The 25639-nt window shown below is 38.1% G+C and overlaps 1 protein-coding gene across 1 annotated transcript; it reads left to right on the top strand.

Annotated features, from left to right (window-relative positions):
• Positions 1–925: 925 nt before the first annotated feature.
• cers1 (ceramide synthase 1) lies at positions 926–23057 on the top strand (the record flags this gene model as incomplete). The annotated part of the gene is made up of 7 exons (XM_079245211.1): positions 926–1174; positions 17781–17940; positions 20777–20957; positions 21110–21271; positions 21465–21612; positions 21720–21880; positions 22942–23057. 7 exons carry the CDS (start codon positions 926–928, stop codon positions 22982–22984), a joined length of 1104 nt encoding a protein of 367 aa, XP_079101337.1. The 3' UTR covers positions 22985–23057.
• Between the last annotated feature and the right edge of the window lie 2582 nt (positions 23058–25639).

Raw genomic sequence — 25639 nt, 5'->3', positions numbered from 1 at the left:
CAAAGCCGCGGCGTTATCTGCCCCCCTTTTTTTCAACGCACCAGTTGATCGCCGCTGGGAGCAGAGCGCGCCTTGTCAAAACGCAGTCTTGTACACGTTGACCAGCGCCTGAGAGGAAGAGGAGAAGGAGCGACGCTTGCCTCTCTCTTCGGGACATATCTGTCGTTTTTATTTTCCGCTGGAATCCCTTGTACTAGTCAAGAGTCTCGCCGGTTTGTAAGAGACCTGCTGTTGTAGCTCCTGAAGCGGCACAGAGACGTTATATAAGGCGAATAACGGGACCGAGATGAGCGCGTGTGTGACAGCGTAGCGGCACAATAGTCTGGCGCTGGAGAGGCAGCACAAACGTTACACCGCAAGCCCGAAAACGTTGATGTTTGTGCGCCTAGTATCTTTAAAGACTAATTTATTCAAATAGCCTCTTAGGTGGAAAGCTGTTCAATGTTGGTCCTTTCAGTATTGTGCGTTTGATTCAACATAAACTAGGCAGCTAACCAGGACGCGCTGCTATTATTGCAGATGAGTCGTGTACGTAGCCGAATGATGATCAGGAGGAACCTTTGACAAACTGGCGCAAATGGCTCAGATTATATGTCAAAATTTTCTAGGAAATTGCTTTCTCTTACAGTAATATTGAACCACACAGTCAATGCGTGTGGTCAGACCCGGTTGGCCCTCCTATCATTCCTAAAACTGTCCTGCACGCGAGAAATGGGCCCATGTCTTAATTTGGAAAACAAAGAATTAGGCTACTGAAGAGGGTTAGCTGGTTAGATAAGCTTATTCTCGCTGGTTCATTTGAGCTAGCAAGCTTCTTGCCCAGTCAGTCGCACCCGTCAGGACAGGACTGGTCTCCGGATATCCATCTGCTAGAAGTCTTTTCGCCCGCTTCCCACCTTTCTCTTGTTTTCTGCGCCGCGCCACGATGGGGAGTGATGCCGGGAGTGCCGGGCCGGTGGAAGTGGAGCCCATGCCGGGATATTTGGACCTCATCACCAGGTCCTCCACCGTTATGCTCGAGGCATGGAGAGACTGTAGTAGCTGTGGTCTGGAGCTCTCCAAACGGACTTTCCTGGATAACGCATATATTACATGGACCGAAATCGCCCTGTTTATCTTTTGCGCCTTGTTGTGGACGATAGTCAGGCGGAAACTGACAGAAAGTCTGTTTAAGGTGAGTGATGCTGTCAACATGCAGAGATTGCACCACCTCCCCAAAGTCTCACACATTTATAGTTTAAATAATGGAGATTACTGTAACACATGTCCACATTTATCGGATCCAGTCAAGAGAATTCACCCTTTCTTAGAGATCTTAACTAATCCTGTCAGGAAATATTAACCTGACTCACACAGCTGCTCCACACGCAGCCTGTAATAGGGTTTCATTGGGTAATGTGAGTCATTCAAGATGGAGGCAGGATCAAGTAGGGTAAGAAAGTGTGCACATGTATCTCAGTCAAGCCGCACACATACTGTACATGTGCTAGTTGCTGTGTGTGTGTGTGTGTGTGTGTGAAAGGTCCTGGCTGGGATTATAGGGAACTCCCAGGGAAGACATATTCGATTGCATCATGTTTATGTGCACTTGGGTTGAGCAAACATTTAATTAACCCAGAATGATTAGTTATTTTAGGCAACATATACATTTTTTGGTATATTTTAGAAGAATTGTATTAGATGTGTTGTAAATTATTCAGAGGAGGTGCTCAAGTTGGTTGTACATTTAATGTCTGGTCAGAGTGATCATCCATGAATGATCAAACTTTGATACGAATATTTTTATAAAACTAAAAATAACTTAGAAAATGAACGCAGGTGTATAAACAGGGTTGCATTCAGTTTACTGTGGGGGTTTGTCTTCAATGACTAACCAGCATGTTCAGGTGAAGATATGGAACACAGCCCTTTGTGGTATATATATATATATATATATATATATATATATATATATATATATATATATATATATATATATATATATATATATATATATATATAAATATATGTATATGTAATGTGCATTTCTGCATTAAAGTTTAATCACAATTAAATTGGTAAATGGACATCAATATGGATTTCATTATTTCATTGTCTCAAATAATTTTCTAGAAAATCAGCTGAGAAACACTTGATCATATGAGCAAGAACTATTAAATTAGATAGCTAAGTAATCAGCGTGATTAATCCTACATTGAACTCAGATACTGTCATGAGCTCTTGGTCATTGATTTGCAGCTTACATTAATGTGCTGCTGCCATGAATTTTAAATAATGGCATCTTGTAGGTATTTGACGTGCTCTTACAGGACTGCAGCATCTCTAAAAGCAGCCTGACAACATCTTACTCCTGAGCATTGCCAAGCTCTGACCAATGGCACTATGCCCACATCTCTTATATTTTCTTTACCCATCAAAGGCCAGAGTTCCTTCATCCCGTTGCTCTCACCACAGATAGCCGAGATGAGGTCTTTAGCACGTTACTCTGCCATCATTGTGGATGGAGTGTCAATGCATAGTGGAGGCTTCAGTGAAACAAGATAGCTGTGCGGTAGCTTTGGGGCTTCATGTACAAAGCATTACATGGCCTGAGAATATAAAACATTTCTCTTTTTAAGCCTGTGTGCATGCAAGCATCCAGCTCACCGACTCCAACATAATATCTAATGTCTGGCTTTCACCGTTGTTTGTCAAGGATGAGGTGATATTTTAAATGCAGGTTGTATTAAAGTCCATTCAGAGCTCTTTTGGTTATTTAGTGCACGTGTCTACCACCTAGAGAGTGCTTATATTAGGGATGAAGAGGATGGATTCAGAGCTAGATCAGCCATGCGACGCTAATTCAATACAAGGATTGCTGTTCTACATCACAAAAGCTGAAATGGCTTGTCAACAGAGCACATGTCACTGACAAGGGACAAAACTTGGATGCCTTCTTGCTTGTGAGGCTAAGAGTAAAATAAAACACACTGCAGTGCATTTGATAGCTTATCTATGAAGACAGAACGTGGTTTTGAGCACACAGTTGGCTGTGGTTTCCTAATTGGAGTAAAGCGAGCACTATTAATTACACAAGTGACGATCATGTGTACACATGCTTGATTAGGTTGAGAGCTCATGAGGCCTTATAGGCATTCGCTGCTAACTTGGACGTCAGAGAACAAAGTGCTTGTAATCTTATCCTGTTATGACCTGATGAAAATTGTGGTGATTGATCTGATGCAGGGGACGAATGCTGGCTGCTACGATGGACCTGAAAGAATTCTGAATTCATAAGTAATTACAAGATAAAGGAATCGACTTCAGATCCTTCTTATATTGAACTGAATGTGTTTTTCAATCTTATCATCAAAATACTCTTCACTAACTTCATAGTTTGTTGTCCAAATTGAAGCTCTGCTTGCGGAAGTTTCTTGTGAAGAACTGATCTGCACAGAACTCATCTGCCGCAGGCTGACAGATAAAGATAATTAGTTTCCTGTTTAGTTACTTACAGCATTCGCAGTCACCTTATGAAGAGTGAAAGTTGACCCACTTAAAATGCAGACTTACTGTGATCTGCGTTTTCCACTGCACAAATTCTAGACATGAAAGCAGACTATGAGAAACTCTTGGGGGTGGGTCAGCTTGCTTTAATCAATCAGTGATCCCACAGTGACAGCCGCCTAACCTGGATAAATAAATTTACAGTCAGAGGAGGCACAGCTAATAAATCCAATCACACTTTAATCCATCAAATTGTCATTTACACTTTAATACACAGATAGACTGACGCTTGCAGAGCACTCAAGATCATGACCAAACATGGCCTCTCTGGTCCTTATTAAAGCAAGTGTAGATTTAAAATCATATTGAAGTCAACCTAAAGGGGCAAAACTGGGTTCCACATGTCACCATTGTTTCACGTGTCGCTGAGCATACGGTTAGGCGAGGGGAGGGCAGTATGTTGGGGGTGGGGATGGCTACCGTGCACAGAAGCATGTTTTTTCATCAGGTTTCACATTCAGTTAGATGCGTGGATTTATGAGTCACAGCAGCAACTATATCTGGTTAAATTAGCTTTTGTATAAAGTTGTATACATGCACAGGGTACTGTGGTGCAACCTCACCCGGTTCTCCCTGATATGCTTTAATCTCTCAGACTGGAACTTTAAACAGTATACAGGGCTTTTTCAGTGTTGAAACGCACTTCTCAGGAACATGCAATAAACATCACACATGCAGTTCTTGAGAATGAAAATAGAACTGCTCCTTCCTCATTTGTATCACCTTTACTTTGCACAAGCATGCGTGATAAAGCATGTGCAGCTTTTAGGACTTTACTTGCTAATGGCGTGCAGCTTGTGCTTGCATTGCATTTATAAGGATATGTGTACTTGTGGTCATGAGTTTCACATACACATTTGTTCATGTTTGCATACATCTCAAGACACTTTTTACTTAGCAAAGAGATGAGAAAGAAGAAACACGTGTAAAATTAGAGAAAAGAAAAATGATACTGAAATTGAGCAAAGAAGAAAGGAAGTAATGAGGAATGGATCAACAAATAAGGAAGCAAGAGATTGAGGAAGGAAGGATTGGAGAGAAGTAAGAAGAGGGACTGTGCACTGTATCTGGGGCCAAGCTTGCTGACTCAGCATGCAGCAGCCAGTCATTAACACAGCTATACACACACATTCATATGTTAGTTAAGGAATGTATGCTTTCTATGCTTTCCTTCTTACAAAGTCTACTCTCTTTTTACATTTTGTTTCTAGCAGCATCACGTGTGTATTTTCAAAACAACTGGACTCAGTCCCTCCTAGCATCAGCAATTTATAGCTGCTCACATAAATGCCTCCTGTAGCCCTGCACACACACTAAAACACAACGTGAAGCAGTCACTCAGAGGAGAGCAGCAGCAAGTTTGCCAGCTTGAGCCTTGTCGCATAGCTCATCTCCCTGCACCGGGCTGAGCAACACTACATCCCCCTTCTGTTGTTGTATATGTGAAGGCAGCCTGAGGTTTGACAAGGTTCCTAACCACAAATCCTAGATCACTTTCCACTTAGCTTCTCTTTCTTGTTGCACATTAGAGCTACAGGAAGAAACCTGATTCTGGATTTGTGGTTCCGGGGAAGGGATATCCATTCGGCCAAAAGTGCCCACTCAGATAAAAACTCGCTTGTAGTTTTAACACTGATTGCAAACAATTGCTATTTGTTAAGATGTTGGACTTCTTCTCAGCCCTCTCCTATTCACTCCTCTCATGACTCAGCTATCTGATGTGTTACTGGGCTGCAAGCATTGTGGGCAGCACTCATTCACCTGACATATGATGCACTTTCACTGTGGACTTCAGTTTGTCATAGATCATGGATACACAGCACTTATGGCGTCATTAAGCTCTTTACCCTTCACATGACTGCTGCTGTTAATACAATTAATCACCGTGATGAATCATCTCCATTCTCATGTTATTCACCAATCAACCTCAACATTAAAACTGCTGACAGGAGAAGTGATCGACGTTGATGATCTCTATGCGGTTTACATGTTTTATGAGGATAAGCATGCAGAAGTTTAGATTGTAACAAGTAGAACTCCAGTGCAGCAACAATGTCTTTTGGGCTTTGTGTTTTTACACAGAGTTGAACATCTGATGCTTCTCTGCACTGATGTTGAGCTTTGTGTGCATGCAAGTTTGTTCCAGCCTGTTGTGCACTCAGCATCAAGCTGGTCAGCTGCACTTTTCTATGGCCATATCCAGAGGCTTGTGTGCTAGATTTACTAGCAGCTGTCCACACAGGTGCTTATAGAGCTGAAACCATTAGTATATAAACTGATTTGTTACATCTCTTAGGTATACTTTAGAAAATATTAGCTTTTTTTTTTTTTTTTTTTTTTTTAATTTTATTTTTTTTTAAAGGAAAGATTAGGGAAACCCTTTTTTAAGTTGTGGACAAAAGTTTATTGATGAAAACTCTTACACAGGACAGGCCACACTGGCTGTAGGCACGTGTGAACTCATGCAGAGTTGAAAACATGAGGGAAATAAAGTGACTGTTTCTCAGATGTGTGCCTCATTCATCTCTCTGTTTGAAGTTGCTGCATTTTTTACAATTCAATTCAACTCAGATTTATTTATATAACGCATTTAAAAACAGCTCCTGCTGACCAAAGGGCTTCATAAAACAGAAAACAGATAAAATGATCACAAATATGATACAAATAGAAAAATAAAACTTGAGATGTTAAAACAATAAAACCTATTAATAAAATAAAACTTAAGATGTTAAAATGATAAAACCTATTAATAAAATGCAAATAAAAATAATTAAATACAGTACAAAATATGAAACAGTATAAAAAGCCAAGCTGTACCCCAAAAAAGTTAGTTTGAATGAAAGGCCTAGAAAAACAAAAGTTTTCAGTCTGGACTTAAATATATCGCTTGACATGGAAATTTGTTACCTCCATGCAATCATCTGTGACATGTTATAGTGTAAACAGTTCATAAAGAAATCACACACACACACACACAGACATAGATATACCACCAGCTACAAAGCAGAGTCATGAATCAGCTCTGTTTGGCGAGTGTGACAGTCTGACTCTCCTCTGGTCAGCTGGAATGTGCCATAAGGCCTTGACTGCCGCAGAGTGACTTTAGCCAGCCTCTTCCTTTCTCAAGCTTTTCCTCTTCCTCTATCATTATGTCCTCTTTGTTTTCCTCTAGCTACGCACAGACAGGCTTTCACTGGACTAGAATACAATGTCTATGGCTTCTCACTGGGCAGATGGCTCTCCTCTAACAAGGACACTTCATAATGATGTGTGAGCACTCAGTGGTCAGAGAAAACTAGTGTTAATTTAATCTGCACTGCAATGCAAGCACGTCACTTTTCATGCATTTTAAGCCATGTTTGTCCTGCTTGTGTGGTTCATTTGTTCACTTTAGTTTTAGGTAGGATCTGAGAGCCAAGAATTCTTCAGATACAGTTAGATTACTTTTCTCATCCTGTCTTGACTTTATCTTTCGCTTGTCTTCTGTGGAGGGAACATTCAGCATTCAGGCAAAGCTGTCTGCTTTTGTCTTTGTCCTCATCTATTTCCAGAACATACCGCATTCTCACCTTTCCCTCTTTACTAATGCATCTCTTCCTCTCTAGCTCTCTGTCTCTCCCCACCCACTGTGTGGTTTAGAGTTTGCATACCCACCCAGCTAGTTAGTGCAAATTTACAGGAACTTACTGACATCTGGCAGAGATTATAGCAGCTGCTCTAGACACTAACTTTGGCGTGAATGAGTCACAAACACGATACAGACAGTCTTACTGGTCTTCTAAATCCCTTTTATAGGTTGGTTAATAGATCTTTTAATGTAGTTTATTAATCAATTACTTGTATTTATTTATTAAAAGTTATTTGTATTGCACTATGACAATATGTAACTGATTAATTCTAATTAATTAAATGTAGTGAAACTAAATAAGATCTGTTTATTAATTCCCCAAAGGAAAATTATTCAAAAATGCTGCTACAACAACTACTTATAATAATAATAATAATAATAATAATAATAATAATAATAATAATAGTTGTTGTTATTATTATTATTATTATTATTATTATTATTATTATTATTATTATTATTATTATTATTATTATAAGGATTTCTAAACGGTTTTCTAAAGCAAAGTGACATCACTCTTCCCATCACTGTTTATATCTGCTTTAATCTTTCTATAATCCATAATTTCTAACTAAAGATCTAGGTTTAATCCAACAGTTATTATTTTTTCTACTTAGTGCCTTCGTGTAATGAGAGGATTTTCCAAGTTGTAGAACTCATTTTGGTTTGACATAGTAGGACAAGTTAGAAGTTGTTGGTATTTTATGTAATAAACCTAATAATGCTGTACTGAAAGAAAAAACAAACAACAACAAAAGAAAAACACACAAAACAAATAAAGTACCAGCACTATTTTCAGTTTGATATGTGCACTTTCATAAGCACATCACTTTGGCCATTTTGAACAAAGTGAAAGAAAAAAATAACGTAACTAAAAAAGAGACATGTTAGTTAGCTAGTAACAAATGACAGAAGCTGACAATTAAAAAAAAAAAATCTTGGTAGGATTTTTGGATCTCCTGCAGTCTGCACCTCTACTTGTGTGTGTGTGTGTGTGTGTGTGTGTGTGTGTGTGTGTGTGTGTGTGTGTGTGTGTGTGTGCTGTTAAATCTCTCTGGCACAGCAACAGATAATTTAGGTCTGCAAGACTCACTGTATCAAATATACGCCGAGTTGCTCAGGTTGTTATACCCCTTTTTGTTGTACATTCAAAGACAAGAACTGATTGTTAGTCTACAGTCTAAAATATATCCCAGAGACATGTTCTTATTGCTAAGACGTCATCAGTATTACTTAGTTATTGGTTTAAGTGGGCCTGGCACATATATTTAGACTCATTCATATAATACAGTCCTCATTCACAGGGTGTTGCCAATAATACTCTATTATGGATGACGGCCATATGTCGTCCAGCTGTCAGTTTGAACTGATCCAAATTGGTTTACATGTACACGCACAATCCACCATGATACAGATGCAACGTGACACATCTGCTTTGCATAAATCATACATTTTAGGGCAAAGGGTTAGGTTATGAGATGTAATGTGTTGTGTGGGTCAGAGAGTGACTTTGGTTAATAGTTATTTAATTCAAACAAAAGCTCTGCTCCAATGACAGAAGGGGATCATGCATAACGACCTTTGCACATGCTATACATTGTGGTAGCCATCAGACAAATTAAAAAAAACATGAGCAAAAAAATAATAAACATGTAGTAACAAAATGAGAAAACTAAAAGCACTCATATTAATATGAACAAATGTCTTTCAAAGCAATATGTCATTATTTGACACTAACAGCACCTTGTCCTGTAATGCTGTTTGCTTTGATCAGCCCTATGAAAGGATTATCCCCTTACTAACCAATTACGTGTACAGTGTGAAAATAGTGTTTTCTGGAGTTAAATAAGTAAATTACCTGAGAGGATACTCATATATGAAAATATGCAGGGGTAATTTTATCAAATAGTACTACATTTTGTAGCAGTATTTGATAAAGTATGATATCAAATACTGCTACAAATATAGAAATCAGCTCATGTATTATAACATATATATCAATGTTACACAGTCAGGGGAGCTGACAATCTGTGCGATGATCAATGAATGTAACTCCTGCACAAATGTATAATGGTGGTTGAAGTGTATGTAGAAACTTAATCCTGTTTAAGGTTTCCGCTGCGGAAGCTGTGTGCGGTTTCTCTGATGATCCAGGAGTTAATTTGAGAACAAAGTACGGGGTTAATGCTCCTCTGGGATTGTCTAATAGGCAAGATCTCCTCCTAACAGGTGCACGAGCGCTGTCTCTCACTTTCACCTCACACATCATAGTGTATGTGCTTGGAGGAATGAGCCTACCCCCACCAAACCCAGGCCTGTTTAAATATCAATAGGATATTATTGAGGCAGGAGAAGAATTTGTAGGTTTAATTTGAACTCAAAAGAAAGTTTTCTGTTGTGCTGCAATAATGTTGAACACGTGCCGACACTAGTCTGTAAATGGCATTAAATGCAGATTTATTAATGACCTCCGCCACAGAGGTTATGTTTTTACTGGCTTTTATCTGTTCGTTTGTCTTTTTGTGTGTTCAAAATAACTCCAAACGTTATGGACGGATTTTGAAGGATTTTTCAGGAGTTGGAAATGTGGAAAGGAAGAACTTATTTAATTTTGTTGGTGATCCGGATCACCATTTTGATCCAGGAATTTTTTACAGCTGCGGCCCTGGGCGGACGTTTGCACTCTGAGTGCTTTTCTAGTTCTCTAATGTTTTTGATATTTTGGATTTAGCCTGAATTGAAGTTACAGAGAGAAAAGTTAAATGTGATAAACAAAGTTACATTGAGACTGCATTGGCTCAGTGAGGTGAAATGTGTTCACGAAAATCAAAAATTTAAAAACATGTTTCTTTGCTGAAACTGCAGACTACCGCAGCCATGTTAGCCATACATTATGCTGTTTTAGGCGCATTTGTTGATGGCTCACATTAACTTAAAAAGTGCTTCAACTCATCATGTGTATTTAATTAAATCATGTTCAAAGGGTCAGCACTTCTGTTGTAATGTGAGTATATTTGGACTAAATTGAGTAAAATGACTTTTCCTGGTTCCATCAGGCACAATAGCATCCTTTAGGAAAGCCAAAGATTATCACATGCTCTTTGATGCTGCATTCTTCCAGATGTGCCTCATAAATTAAGTACATTTCATCACCACGCTGTGGAAACAACCGTTACTCACTGACAGCATGACTAGACTTGTTTTCATTCTTATAAGCTTAATTCAGCTTTTATTGCTTAGGATGGATATGACAAGCAGACTGAATTGATTTTTGATTACATAGAATAGATTTAGAGTAAAAGAAAATATCATTCAGAGGAGATGAATGTGGAGATTGTTGGAATTTTTCTATAATTCAGTTTAAACCGGAAATGTTTATTATACACAGTATGCAAGCCTGAATCTGCCCTGAAGGTTTCCTCCTCATCATTCTACATCGTCTGTACAAATAATTAAACTCACCATAAATTTTACAAGACAAGACATAAAACTGTTAATTCATCCACTGTTGCAGCGATACTGTACACACACAAGAGATTTAGGTTGGGCTTGACAACCATTTTTTCCCCTGTTCTGACTGGGACATGTCAGAAGCAAACACCGTATGTGTGTGTGTGTGTTTCCACTTAGTGTGATTAATTATTGAGTGAGATACTGAATTCTTACCAAGTCATTCACATTTCTCTTGAGTCACAGTAAGCTGATTCATCACAAGCCCTTACGGGATGAAACCCATGTCTTTTTTATTTCAACTCATAAAAGTTAACTGTTTGCTTACATCCCAGCATGCATCACAATAGTCGGCCTCAGCAGAACGTCGTGCGAGCAGGATGGATGTGAAAATAAAAAAGTCAGGAAAAGCTGATGTTGTTAGCAAGAGAGAGAGAGAGATAGAGAGAGGTATTATGTTCAGTAGTGGAAGCCAACCACAGGTGGTTTGTGTTGTATATACTGTAATAACACTTTTTGAGTACTTTCCGATGCAACTTCCACATTCCTGCTCTGTTTATTGTTGTCGTTACACACTGAAGGCCTTCCTCATCAACAGCTGCTGATAATGTTGACTGACTCTAACTGCAGCTCTGAGTTGATTGGGTAAACCACAGCAAGAAATGCCAAAAGACAACATCATGCAAGGCCTGAACTTATATAAGAAACACAGCATTTTACTACAATAAATTCACCAATCAATTAAGTAACAGTGTAAAATTTTACAAATTGCGACAGATCACCGTGACTCAAGTGTGGGGTGGTCATCCTCTCATTAGATGATGTGCGGTTTGATTCTAAACCCTTGTCTTGAGCAAGACAATGACAACCCACCTTACCCACCTTTTGTAGATGCAAAAGTGTTGCATCTACAAATGCAAATAAAACAGGAAGTGCTGCATGCTGTGGAAACATTTGGAATTCACCTAGAAGAAATAATCTGTATTTAAGATTGAACAAATTAACAAGGTCAAAATTAGGGTCCTTCAATTTATTTTGGTAGCTCTCAAACTGCACCCATGCTGATTCATGCCATGCTGAACCATGACTAGCAGTAATTTTTTTACTGCATGATTTATTTGTAAGTCCAGTATTCTTGAAGAATCATCCTTTAACATACTAAATGACATTTTTTTGCTTATTATTCTATCTTCTTGCAGATGAGCAGATGACACAGAACTTGTTGCCGAACCTTGAAGTATTTTGTTATTTCATAAAAATGCTGCATTTTTATCTCATTTTTAAAAATGACAGTAATTTTTAAAAAATCTAATGATATTTAATTTTTTTTTTAAATATTTAGAAAAAGAGAAAAATGAAACCTTTTTATTTTAGAAAAAGAACTCATTTCTATTGAATGTAAGTAATATTTTTCTGTTGCATGGGAAAATACATTTGAACAAAATACAACAAATTCTTTGATTAACTTTATTAACGTACTTTTTTTTTCCTGACTTGTTTTGTTTTCTGAACATTTTTAAACATTTTTGGCAAATAGTATAATAATAGACAAATGTTATCATAGAAGAGTGAAACAGAATTTTTTTTTAAACAAACAGTTATCCCGGCTGGTCCAGTGAAATGCTTCGGACAAGTGCTAATTGCATTTTGTAGCTAAAATCCCCAAGATTTATCCCAGTACCAGCTGTCCAGTCATCACCTTATTCAGAACTAGATTTATGTGTGTATGTGTGTGTGTGTGTGTGTGTGTGTGTGTTTGTGGCGAATGAGCTCATGCTATCTTTATAATGTCAGATAATCTGTATTAGGGGGTAAAACAGAAGGGCAATGAAAAAAATTTTTGGTGGTGGAGAGGAAGTTGTACAGTAATGCCAGAAAGCACCAGAGAGTTCCACAAGATATTTAGATTGAAATTACAGCAGCAGTTCGTCACAGATAAATATGCTATTATTGCCTCCACATATATATATATATATATAGTCTAAAACTCAGTCCATCCATTGGATTAGCCTCTCTAAATCCTATTTGCTCTTAGCCTGGAAAAAGAGACCAGAGGGCATGTTTGACAGAACTGGGTTTAAAGGTGACGCTGAGATGGCCAGAATGACATCAGCCTCTCTGAGCGAAATCGAAGCCAGACAGAGCTAAAGGAATGAAAGAGTGTGAATGAGAGAGCAAGTCTGACTGAACAGATCCACACATGAGCCAGCATCCTGGCCCAATTTATCTTCTTATGCAACAGAGTCCATTCACCCATCTTCTTCTCTCATCACTTGCTTCCGGGAAGTTCAGAGGGAGGGAAGTTGAGAACTTGAAGAGTGAAAGGTACCGCAGTGGGGTGCAGCTTCACAAAAGCTGGATGGACAGATGAGGAATGATTGCAGTAGAATGGAGATGGAAAGAGTTTTCATCCACTGTGAGGGGCTTTGCCAGCATCACTTCATGGTTGCTAAGGGAACCTCTCATTTGTCGTCTAGTCCCTCGCGATAACTCTTTGCTTTTCATACTCCATCAGCATCTGTAATTTCTTTCTGGTCAGTCTTTCTTTTCCTTTTCTACTCCTGCTTTCCAACCCAGTCTCTGTAGGAGGAAGAAACAGACAGAAAGGATTCAGATATGAAAATCAGGGATGCTTTATGCCAAAGAGCATGTTCAGCCAGAGTTTATCTGTCAGAGGGAGAGTGGAAGAAGCTGTTGAGTGTAATTCAAGGCCAGTGTGTGAGGAGAGTGTGGACAAGTTGATTATCTTAATGTCCTTTAACTACCATGCCCCTTTTCCGTGGGTTAAAACCCGAAGGGTTATGGACAGAGTGGGTGGGTAGCACCCAGAGCTGGGCGGCACACAGAGCAAAAGCAATGGAAGCATTAGCAGATGGTTACATAATCACTTGAAACAAAGATTTAGATCACATTGTGTGGTTTTTCTTTCTGAAAGGTTGGGACCACAACACTGAGAGCCCATATTTTACCATTCTAGTCCAGAGAGATAAGTATCACAGTCATTTTAATTCCCTTTCATCTGTGAGTACTGACAAACTATACAAAAGCAAATAAAATTATTCACATCCACCATGCTGATATTAAACAGTGATGTTGGACAATAGATAACGCTAACACAGTTCTGAGGACGTCCATGTTACTGGAAACAAAGTTTGCACATGTGACGTTGTGGTATTTTCTGTCACGGACGGTGACGTTTAAAAACCTAAAACCCCGGTTATATATGTCCACATGCAGACGTGCAAAGAGAGTATTTTCACATCTTCACTTTGGTCGGAGGTTTTTAAAAGAATCCTTTTTGATGTTTGTTTATTTTTATTTTTTGCACATGCTACGTTCAAATAACTCTTTTGGGTAGTTGAAAGAGTTTGAAAGTCTGAATTTGGAATAATTCTTTTATCAACAACAAAAGTTTTCTCATTAAGGGTTACATTATTGCCCAGAATGTTAGCTGGCATTTTTAATCTTTTCACAAAAAACACTAACGGATTGCAATTGTAAAGTTCAGACAGAAATGTCTTTGGGATCCAAAACCAGGGAGTTTAATGTCAATTGTTCATTTCGTGTCTTACTCTTGTTAAATATTCAAGAACTGAAATGATTTATTAAAAAATTAATTTATACAAAAATTAATTCATTATTATAATATTGCACCATTACAATATGTATGAAGCAAGAGCCGATGTCCCCCTACAAAGGACAGTCTATTAAAAAAAAAAAACAAGGTTTTTGAAAAACACAATGTTGCAATATGTTTCTTAGAACCACAGTACTTGAATTTTTATAAAATGATTAAAGAAAGAAAAGTGTTTTCTCTCTGGGCCTCAGGAGGATATGACTGTCAGAAAACCTTTAGAATAGGAAATTTGCTACTTTATGGGACCTTTAACTAAACTTAATGCAATATAAATCATCTTCTTGCCAGAACCTTCCTGAGTAACTTAAGCACATAATCCGTCCCAAGTAGTTTAATTGACTAAAGTTATTTTTAACTTCACCTTTTTGTGCCTAAACTTAACCAGGACCAAGAAATGTGGTCATTTTTGCATAGCCCAGTTATTCTTATGTGTGATCATAACAGAATACTTTCAGTGTGATTTTTACTGAGTAGTTTTACTGAATACACAGTGTTTTAATAGTCTAAAATTGAAACAGGTTTCTTTTTCAATCTCCCTGAATAACATCAGTGCATAAATCAGAAGTAGTTTAATGGACAATCTCAGTTTATTTAAATTGTTTGTCTTAACCCTACTAAGACCCAGCCTTGTCATTTTGATGCCTAAACATAACCAAATCACAAATGAAAACGAACAACAAAATTAAATAAAACTAACCAGAATTATAAGTGGAGTTACAACATTTTTATTCCTAAAATTTCCTGCCTGGGTTTTTTGGGGGCTGAGTCCTCTGTTGTTTCTCCAAATAATGGACCTTAATCTTTATATAAATGTTTTCTGACAAACTGCAAATGTAGATCACTGCCATCTGAAATAACATGGTAGTAAAATTGTGAAAGTAAAAGTAAAATAGGGATTAGTATTAATAGCTATAATAATACAACAAGAAATGGACAAGTATCAGCTGTGATTTTGGAGTGAGTTATTTTACAGCCTGTAGTGCAGCGGTTCCCAAATATTTTGCACCAAAAACCCCAAGACAACATATATACGTTGATGTTCATAACCTCCTTCCCCTTATGCGAACTGAGCAGTGTGTGATATATCAAGTGGATCATTCAACGGCCATCCTCTAAATGAAACGCTTGAAAACTGTCATAAGTACTGTATTTGTAGATTTTGGTGGATTTGGTTCACTGTTATAATAAAGCATGTACATGCCCAAAATCAGCTTCTCTATGGATAATTCCAGTATCATTAGTAACGACTTTGTTGTTCATGCACTGATAGGTTGATGCGTTAATTCCACACACTAATTGCTTTTAATTTAAAGCAACATTTTTAACAGCTACAACAAAAAATGTTAAGTCTCTCCCTTCCTCTTCATATCTCTCTCTCTCTCTCTCTCTCTCTCTCTCTCTCTCTCTCTATATATATATATATATATATATATATATATACATATATATATATATATATATATATATATATATATCGATTCGATTACGATTTTTTGGTGCCGATTCGAGTTGTGATTCTCACAATTCTTTGATATTGCTGATTTTTGTACATTTTAAAAAAGAAAAAAAAAAAAACGTGTAATACTTTGTTTTGCCCGTCATTTTTCTTGATTTCAATTAGGAAAAAAACAACACAGACATATACATATATATATATATATATATATATATATATATATATAAATGTGTGTGTGTGTGTATGTATGTATATATATATATATATATATATATATATATATGTATATATATATATATATATATATGTATATATATATATATATATATATATATATATATATATATATATATATATATATATATATATATATATATATATATATATATATATATATGTTTATGTGTTTCCTATTGCTCTCTGTGCATCACGACTGAGGACAGCAAAGTCTCTTGCTGTAACATTTCTGTCGTCGTGTTAGCTTCCTCTCCCCGTCTTGTATTGACTCACTTGTATGACGCAAAGCATTCCTAATTTTTACACAACAGACAGAAAAACAGAGGAAAAAGAAAAGAAAGGGAGAAACTAATTCAGAAATATAAATTAATTAAGTTTAGAAACAGGTAAAAGCCAAATTAGATGTACATTTTTGTTTTGTCAAATACAGAGGAAAAAAAGGAACAGGATGATCCCCTGTTTCTGAGAAGTCGTTGCACTTGCCCCATTAATTTGTCATGCAGGTGTTCACTGATCCCGGTCGAATCAGGCTGAGTGGATGAGCAGCTTTGGTAACAACTGATTGAGATGCAGCGTATCAGTGACACAGGCAACTTTCACCTTGCTGCCTCCAGTTACACTTTCTTTGCTTTCCATGTGTGTGGGGCTTTGAGACGGGTTTGGTTTCCTGTGTGCAGCAGTGAAACATCAAACACCTGCCTGTCTCATGGTCTGCCAAGCTGATGTACCTGTTGCATATGTATTATTTTCTACTTCATCTCCTGTGTGTCTCTTTTACATCATTACCTGCTGCATTTTGCTTAATTTCTAGGTTGTGCCATTTGATTGCTAAATAATTGCATCTCAGAGTGTTTGGTGGTGCAACAGAGGGGTTTCAGAAGGAGTAAAACTGAAAGAAAAAGATGTTAGTGATCTGGGTAAAGGCTGGGGAGGTCTCAGATGAAGATAACGTTGCCCCAACAGTAAGTAGCTGGGTGGAGTTACATTATCAGGCACCATCAGAAGCTTTTTCTTCAACTTCCACTTTTTCAGCTTGCAAAGCAAACCATAAGCAGACATATGAAAGACGCATTTCTGTGGCTAAACATTCACATTCTCATGCTGCTTTTTGAAGATTTACACATTTATTCATACATACATGGGAGGTATGGAGTCCTTTCGTCTTGGAACAGATCAAAATGCAAACCGGTGAAGCTGCTTTTGAATATGCACTTACTTCCAAGAATTTCACTACTTTTTTTGTCTTTTTGTGTCTGTTAATCTGTTTACTCTTATTTGGCTGTGATAATCCAGCTCTCTGTAATAAGATGAAGTGCACAGACCTCTCTTGATAGTTATCATTTATTCCATCTGGCCAGAATCCATGGTGTTTTATTACCATGATATGATGTAGAGGAATTTTTTTGTAAAAATCTACAGCCTTAACAAAAACAGAATGCAGTCTGATATATGCGTCTGGTAATAAATTAAACATTCATGAATTTTATAATGTTCAGTTTTAATTTAGAGAAGTGCTGATTCAGCTTTCTAGTCATTTTCAAAGCTGTGGTGATGTTGGACCTTATTTCAGTAGAGTTTTCTATCTATCTTCTATACTGCAATTGCCTCTTAGTTTTATTCAAGACTAATACAAACTGCGTGACAGAATTTTGACCAGTCGACCGAAATTAATATTATTGCCATCTTAGATATTTTCTACAAGTGCTGCTTCTGATTAAATGTTATGCTGCACATGCTTACTTCACAGTAATGTGAAAAAAATCCAAATGGACATGTTTTAGTCCTGACTTGAACTTCTCTGACTGACTGTTTTTGTGTGTCCATAGCCTCTTGCACAGTCTTGCAAGCTGCTGCCCAAAGATGCTGCCAATATGCCGGAGAGTGCGTGGAAGCTGGTCTTCTACACCATGTCGTGGTCCTACAGCACCTACTTGCTCTTCTTCACCTCCTACCCCTTCTTCCATGACCCACCTTCTGTCTTTTACAGTAAGTCACAGCAGTCGTCAGTCAACAGTCTCTTTATGTGGCGGGATGCTCTTTGGGGACTATTAGTCGAATTCCTGGAATTTATTCTAAATAATAGAAAAATTCATTCATTCATTTTCTGAACCGCTTAATCCAACTCAGGATTGCGGGGAAGCTGGAGCCTATCCCAGCTGGCTTTGGGCAAAAGGCAGGTTACACCCTGGACAGCTCGCCAGTCCAGCACAGGGCCACACAGAGACAAACAACCACTCACACTCACTCCTACGGTTAATTTAGAATAACCAATCAACCTAACATGCATGTCTTTGGACAGTAGCCTGAGTGCCTGGAGTGAACATGCAAACTCCACACAGAAAGGCCGAACCAGCGACCTTCTTGCTGTGAGGCCACAGTGCTAACCACTGTGCCACTGTGCAGCCCAATTTGAAGAACAGAAAACACTAAAAGTAAATTAAGGCTAAAATGCTAAAACTTATTTGTCAGGGCAGAAATGAGGTGATGTCATGTACAGTCATGAAACTGCAGGCAGGAACTCTACATGGACTCTGGGGATCAAGTGCTACTTTCAGTAGTCAAATTGGTTGATATTTTTAAGTCTATGCAGGATATGCGATCCGATGGTTTATGTATGTGATCACTAATACACACATTTTCATTCAGTTGGTTCAACCCAAATATTAAATTTTTCTGATAAAGAAAATTAATTTCTTGTCAATATTTATGACAAGTGGTCTGCATAATTGTTCCTGAGCCCAGATTGATACTTGAAAGATGCTTATTACTGCATTTCCAGTGGAGGATGGAGGTGCCCTGAGGATCTCACAAACAATCCAGTGATGTCTTTTATAGCCTCTTAGCCTCTTCCTTCAGACACGGAGGTGTCAGAGCTGCTGAGTGGAGCTCACAAAGGCTAGCTGACAGCGCCAGCTTCATCTTTAATCGTTGCTTCACCTCAAATAGCTGTCAGCTCGAAAGATGCAGAGAAGCACAGTAAATGGACTAGACTGTTAGAGGGAGGGGAAAGGAAAGAGGCAGAGATATGGAGCTCATGAAGGAAAATTTAGAAAGACCAAAGTTACAGATCTGGGAAGGGTTACTGAATCTGCATCTTGAATTGAAAATGAGGAAAAATGAAAAAACGAGAAAAATTGGTTAGCGTGCCTCGCCTTGGCAGCTTTTCTGTTGGGATCCATTTAGCAGCTTTATTTCAATATTTCATGAAGGAAGGTACAATCAATAAACATTACACAGAACCTGAATGAAACCCATCTTGCTGAAGACATACCTGGTTCAAATGTCAAAGCAGAAAGTTTCCGTCCAGCAACCAATGGACTTGTGTTTTCCTTTAGAAACCTTTCCTGATGCTGTTGAGGGTAAACCTGATCTGTCTAGCTTCCTTGAATACTAAGCACCCCACTGACCCCTTCTCATCTGGTATTTCCCCCCAACTGTATATAGATCACTCTGTGGTCATGCTGTTTATAGTGTGTTTATGTGTACAAATATAACAATGATCGAGCTTAACTTGAGTTAATGCCACATTACAGGACTTTGAAAGAGTAAAATAAAAAATGCTTCAAGTTTAAAAGACTTGTAGGACAAAAAAGCAGTGATCAAGATATCTTTGAGCTAAAATAATCTACTGTTGAAAATGTATTTTAAAGAAGTTTTTCAAATGTCCGTCTCACTGGAAACACTGATCCTGCACACTTCTTGGAACTACATGGCAACCAGCTACTTCAGCTTTCAGAGATAAGCGTTAGGAATAGAAGAAAGTTTGACTTCTAGGAAAAAACAAAACAGATAATAGTGATGAGAGTGATGATGTGATATGAGGATGAGCCAAACAGGTCCAACCTCTGCCAAAGGCTCTAAACTTTTCTAAAATTATTTGAATAAATGCAAAGCTTTCAAATTTGCAAATGTGAGTTTAAAGAACAAAGCGATCTTTTTGAAATTGCTAGATTTTGCTTCTAGGTTGTTGTTTCCAAACGTTCATACATTTTTCAGCCTTGAGGATTGGGTGACCCATACCTTGCACATAAGCGCAGCATCACAGAAGCTGGATTTGAAATGGATTAGTCTGCAGGATACATTGTCCATGATTTGCATAGTGAAATTCAAATTTTGATTTGTTGGAGAGAGATAGGACCGAATCTGATTTATGCAAGTCTTTTTTTGTTTGTTTGTTTGTTTGTTTTACCTTTTTGCATAGTACACTATATACTCTGATTACAGAACATATTTGGTTTAAAGTGGCGCTGTGTGAAGATTGTGTCCATTTAAAATTTCATCACATTTCTCTAAATGTTAAAAGAAGATTATGCTGCGGTTATGATAAAACCCTTACAATAAAAAAATGGCATAACGACATTACAGTAAAGTCAGTGTTTTTTATTCTTCTCTTCTTTTTTGGAGAAGTACCTTTGGCAGTAAATTCAAAATTTGCTTAGCAAATGTTAACATTTTACATCTCGCCACAGATCTGCATAATATTGTTTATTTTCATTCATGTGCCATCATCCTTGCCTGTAATCATGTGTGACCTGCACAGTTTAAGTGACTATTGGTCATGTATGTAGGTGTGTTATGCTGCTTCCACCTACAGGCAGAATGTCATTTAATTTATTTGTGGTTGTTTGGATGAAATGACTAGAACACAGTGTTTTTCTTCTACAAATGTAGATTTATTTCCATTGGAGTTCATTTATCTATTTTCTGTGCATGTTTTCAAATAAACTAATAAGGAAAGAAAGAGGATTAGTGTGGTCAACACAACCTTTTCATGCAAACAGGATACAGGAGCTGTCATTAATCTCCCTCTGCCTGCGTCCAGATTGGAAGAGTGGTATGACAGTGCCTGTAGACATCGCCTTGGCCTACTTGATCCAAGGCAGCTTCTATGGCCACTCCATCTATGCCACAATCAACATGGACGCTTGGAGGAAAGATTCTGCTGTCATGGTGGTGCACCACATCATCACGCTGGCACTCATCAGCTTCTCCTACGCATTCAGGTACTGTTGCCTGCTGTAACATCGAGCTTTATGTAAGTTGAACTAAAAAAAAAAGTGTGGAACTGAAACTTTTTTTTGTTAATTTGTAGTTTTATTTCCTTGCTGCACATGGGTTGAAGATTGTTTATTGAGGTGTTTTTACTTTACTTTAGATACCACAACGTTGGGATCCTGGTGTTATTCCTGCATGACATCAATGACATCCAGCTAGAGTTCACTAAGCTCAATGTCTATTTAAAGTCCAGAGGAGGGGGTTATTACCTGCTTAATGACGTGCTGTCCAACATGGGCTCTGTCAGCTTCAGCATCTCTTGGTGAGGTTAAACACATTGACTCATGTGGTATTTATGTCTCAATTTCTGTCTCTTTTCATCTCTGTATGTTCCCAACTTTTTAACTGCCACGGTCAAATATTTTGCTTTGACAACTCAGTCATCTTTCGTCACTCTTCTGTCTCATGCAGCTGTCAGCAAGATAAGGAAGCAGATCTGTCTTTCTTTCTCTCAGGTTCTGGTTCCGTCTCTACTGGTTCCCTCTCAAAGTGTTGTACGCCACGTGTGTCTCCAGCATCCAGTCTGTTCCCAACATCCCCTTCTACTTCTTCTTCAACGCTCTTCTCTTCGCCCTGCTGCTGATGAACATTTACTGGTTCTTTGTGAGGATTTTTATTCAGTCACAAAAAAGTTTGTCATCCTGATAGTTCCAACAACTAAACAATATCATCTTTTTATGTTTCCTCTTGTCCTTCCCCGCTTTGTGTAGTTTATTGTCATTTTTGTAGTTAAGGTGCTAAAGATGAAGGAGGTGAACGACGTTAGGGAATACGAGTATGAGGACGGCAGCAAGGCTGCAGCAGAGCTGCTCAAAGGCTGTCAGGCAGAAAATAGTGACAATGATGCTGGACATCACAACTCTGCCCAAGGGTGAGCAGCACGTTTGGACCTTTCAACTCTGTTTTTATTCTGACATTGGTGAAAATTGACCATCAGTTGGTTTCTATTTTAATCCAAAACACAGTTATTGACTAAACTTAACCAAACAACATGAGAAAATGTGCAAACAGCACTGAACTTTGCATTGATTAGTTTATAGATGGACATATTTCCAATGACAGAACACCATAAATATCTATGGCATAACATATCTTCTGATCTTTTTCAGACCACCTGAACACATTTTAAAATCACATAAACTGTAGTGTGTTGAATGATAGGCTGATAATCTGTTTCAGAATTGAACATTTGCAGCAAAATTACCATTTTTGTCTTGAGTCCATCACAATCCAAACTCTTGGTCAAAAATCACCTTTCTCCCAAAAGAGGAAAACTAACAGCTCTACACATTTGTTGTCTGAATGAACAAGTACACAGGCAGCTTTTCTTTACTTTAAAAGGTGTCGTGGCTTTACGGTTACACCATGGTTACCTCTAAAATGTCAATCAGTAATCTGCACATGATAATAGTGAGCTTTAAAGAAATGCTGACAAAAACTAAAGTATCTTTGTTTTTTTCTTTTTTTTTTTTCTTTTTTTTTTTATCTCTGAAGCCGCCGTTAATCTCCCATGTGCATCCCTATCATCTGCTGCTGGCATCGGGTGGCCCTTGACCCCAGCAGATTTGAAGCATTTGTCTTGTTCACTCAGTGCCTCTCACAGTTCAGGTTCTTAAAGGTCCTGCGATATCACTCGAAAGATTTGATGGCCGTGGAGGGTTAGAGTCCACTGCAGCTGGCGCTTCAACCCCTCCTGAAGGCAGAGCAAGCAGATTTCCATCTGACTTTGTAAAACCAGCAGGTTTCACAAACTGATAGGATCAAAAACAGCCAGAGTTTTTATGTAGATGTGACTATGTGGCAGCCCCTTATCTGCACGGCCTTGAACAGTGGTGATATCCTCAGTGCTAAATGTCTCACATCTGCTCATCGCCCCACCTGGCAAGCTCCATTTCTCTTATCCCTCCCCCTTGTGTGTCTCTTTCTTTGCAGGAAGCACGTGCAGAACGGGGTTACCAAGGAGAAGCATCTATAACAGGCTCTCTGTCACCACCACCTGGCACCAGGCTACTAGTACACACCAGACAACACCCTCCTTCTTAGACAGCGCTGGTTCAAAAGAAGTGGCTGCAGGGGGAAAAAAAAAGCACCACATAATGAAACAAAAGGAAATTTAAGGCTGCGATAAGTTTGTACTCTTATTTGTTTTAGAAAATTTTATTTTATGGCCATTATTTTGGTTTCAGCTTCTTTTTATTAGAGCACTGTGAATGTTATTTCAGCTGACTTTTTGTCTTTTTGACATCAACTTTACATTTGATAGATTTTGTGGAAACGCGCCCATTTAAGTAAGAGCTGGACTGTGATTTCACCTCTAAAAGGGGACACAGGAAGGAAGTTTAGACTGGTTGTAGCATCTTTTAATAATTCTAATATCCTTTCAGAACCTGGTGAACAAATAACAGCTAATGATGTGGGTGTGTGATTCGTTCCTCCATCCTCCTCTTTAACTTCCATCTATTCTCTATGACTTAAGCTATGAGGAAAGAAGACAAGGTATATGCATGTTCCAGGAGTCTGACTGCAGCTTTTACAGTAATAAGAATCCATTTTTGTTGTACTAATGAACTGTATGAACTTGGCATTCCTGTATGGATTTTTTTTTTTTTATCATTCTCAGTGTATGTTGCAAAGCATCTGTTGCTGCACTGACATGAAGGCATACACGCTGATTGCTGGTTTAATGACAGCAGATAGCTAGAATTGATTGACTGGGTTCCAATGTCATCCTGAAGATTTAAAAAAAAAAAATTTGAAAGAAAAATATGGATAGAAATAATATTTATAATCAGTTCACCGGTGGCAGCGGCTTTTGGTTAAATGTTCACCCAGAACTAAAGTGGAGTTAAAAATCAGTATGATAAAACTATTATGTATGCACACGTTATGGTATTCAGGAATGCATGACAGCGGAATGATTTTTGGAATTATGCTATGAATTTATTAAGAAGAAAAAAAACAAAAATGCTCCCGCAATGTAATCATGTCTTTATTAGCATCTAAAATTCATCCTTAAAATGATGTTTTTGATGTGGAACTGAACACATAATGCAGACATGCAAACCGAGTGTGTGGCAGGTTTGAATGTCTTCAAACAGGTGTGACTCACAAACCAGCTTCTCATACGTGTTTGGAGGCAGACTGATGCAAGGAAAATTAAATTTTCATCGTAGATAGACCACAGAGAAGGGGAATCACTTCATTTGAGTATTTCCTTGGAAGCTGCTGGTTTACTGCATATGTGTTGAACAGCTGCTGCACCCACAGAAAAACGAGGAATGTTTATATTCTTTCCACCTTTTCGATCAAATTCAAGCTTTTGTTTCGATGAACAGCATGCTTGTGCTGCTTGAGCAGTCCTCAGATGTTGGAGTAAGCTTCCATTAGCGTTTTCTTTCATGTGTCTTCCAGCATCCCCAAATCAGTGTCATGTGGGGAGTTATTAACTTTTGATTTCACATTAAACTACCACTATTATTGATGTAGTGGATGTTTGTTTTGTTTTGTTTTTTTTATCATTATTTTGTTTAGTTTTTTCAATTGCTGCTGTTTTTTCTGTGAGAGCACTGTCTGTATTCCAGATTTGTCTGTGTATTTTTCTGCTGGGTATGAGTCGGTGATAGTCTGCTCAGTTTATGTTTTCAGGGACCAGGGAGAGTCGGATTACTCACCTCCCTTACGAACGTCTCCCATCTCTTTCTTTCAATCCGAATGCTCGCTCACACTCATTTTACTGTAGTCCCTGGATATCTGTACGATAGGTAACATGTCACTGTCCTTCCTGTTCAACTGTGAGACTTAGACTTGCTGTTTTTTTTTTACCATGTGACAGCTGTAAACATCTGAACTGCGAGTGTCTGCCGTGGTACTTTGTGCATCCGATTCTCCAGCCCCTTTGTCACACTACTAAATAGTGCTGTGACCTGATGTGTTTGCTTCTCAAGACGGGCATTGTGATGATGAAAACCACTAAACAAGATGGAACCATGATTCTATCATTTTAGCACCTCAGGGTATATTTGGCTTTTGTGGACATTTTTAATCAATGAGCTGTTCGATGGCAACATTGGAATTTTTATTTTTAAATCTAAAATATTTACATATACGTTCCCCTGAATCAGCTTTCTATGGTAGTGAGTTTATACAATTTTTCCATTGCTCTGCCAGGTGAGCCTTTCAAATATAGCACAGAGTTAAATTTAAAAAAAAAAACAAAAACCAAAAACTATCGAAAGCCTGGTTTGACCTAAATCTACTGATTTTTGAGTGAAGTTATAAAATAATCAACTTGCCCTGGTGTTAGAATGTAAAGCCAACTTTCCAGATTTTTCTCTGCTTACTAATTCAAATAATTACAACTACAGTGTTTGCTTACAGTCACTTATGGTCTAAGCTGCGAGAAAGGAGTTGCATGTGAAGCTCATCTCTATCACACCTCACGCAAAAAAAATCAGGAAGTGATGGTCAATAGTCTTTAAAAACAGAAACCAATTCCGATTTAGTATTATATAGTACAGGAGAGCAGTAAAACTGACAGGGACACCTGGACTCTGGCATATTAGCCATCTGCATGCACAAACTAAGGAGAGTGTAGTGAGCATCAGTGGATGTGTGCAGACTGAGCAGCATA

Source organism: Telmatherina bonti, assembly GCF_933228915.1.
Source record: "Telmatherina bonti genome assembly, chromosome: 8".
Taxonomy (NCBI): domain Eukaryota; kingdom Metazoa; phylum Chordata; class Actinopteri; order Atheriniformes; family Telmatherinidae; genus Telmatherina; species Telmatherina bonti.
The sequence above is the reverse complement of the archived record's forward strand: the minus strand, read 5'-3'. Positions and strand labels throughout refer to the sequence as shown.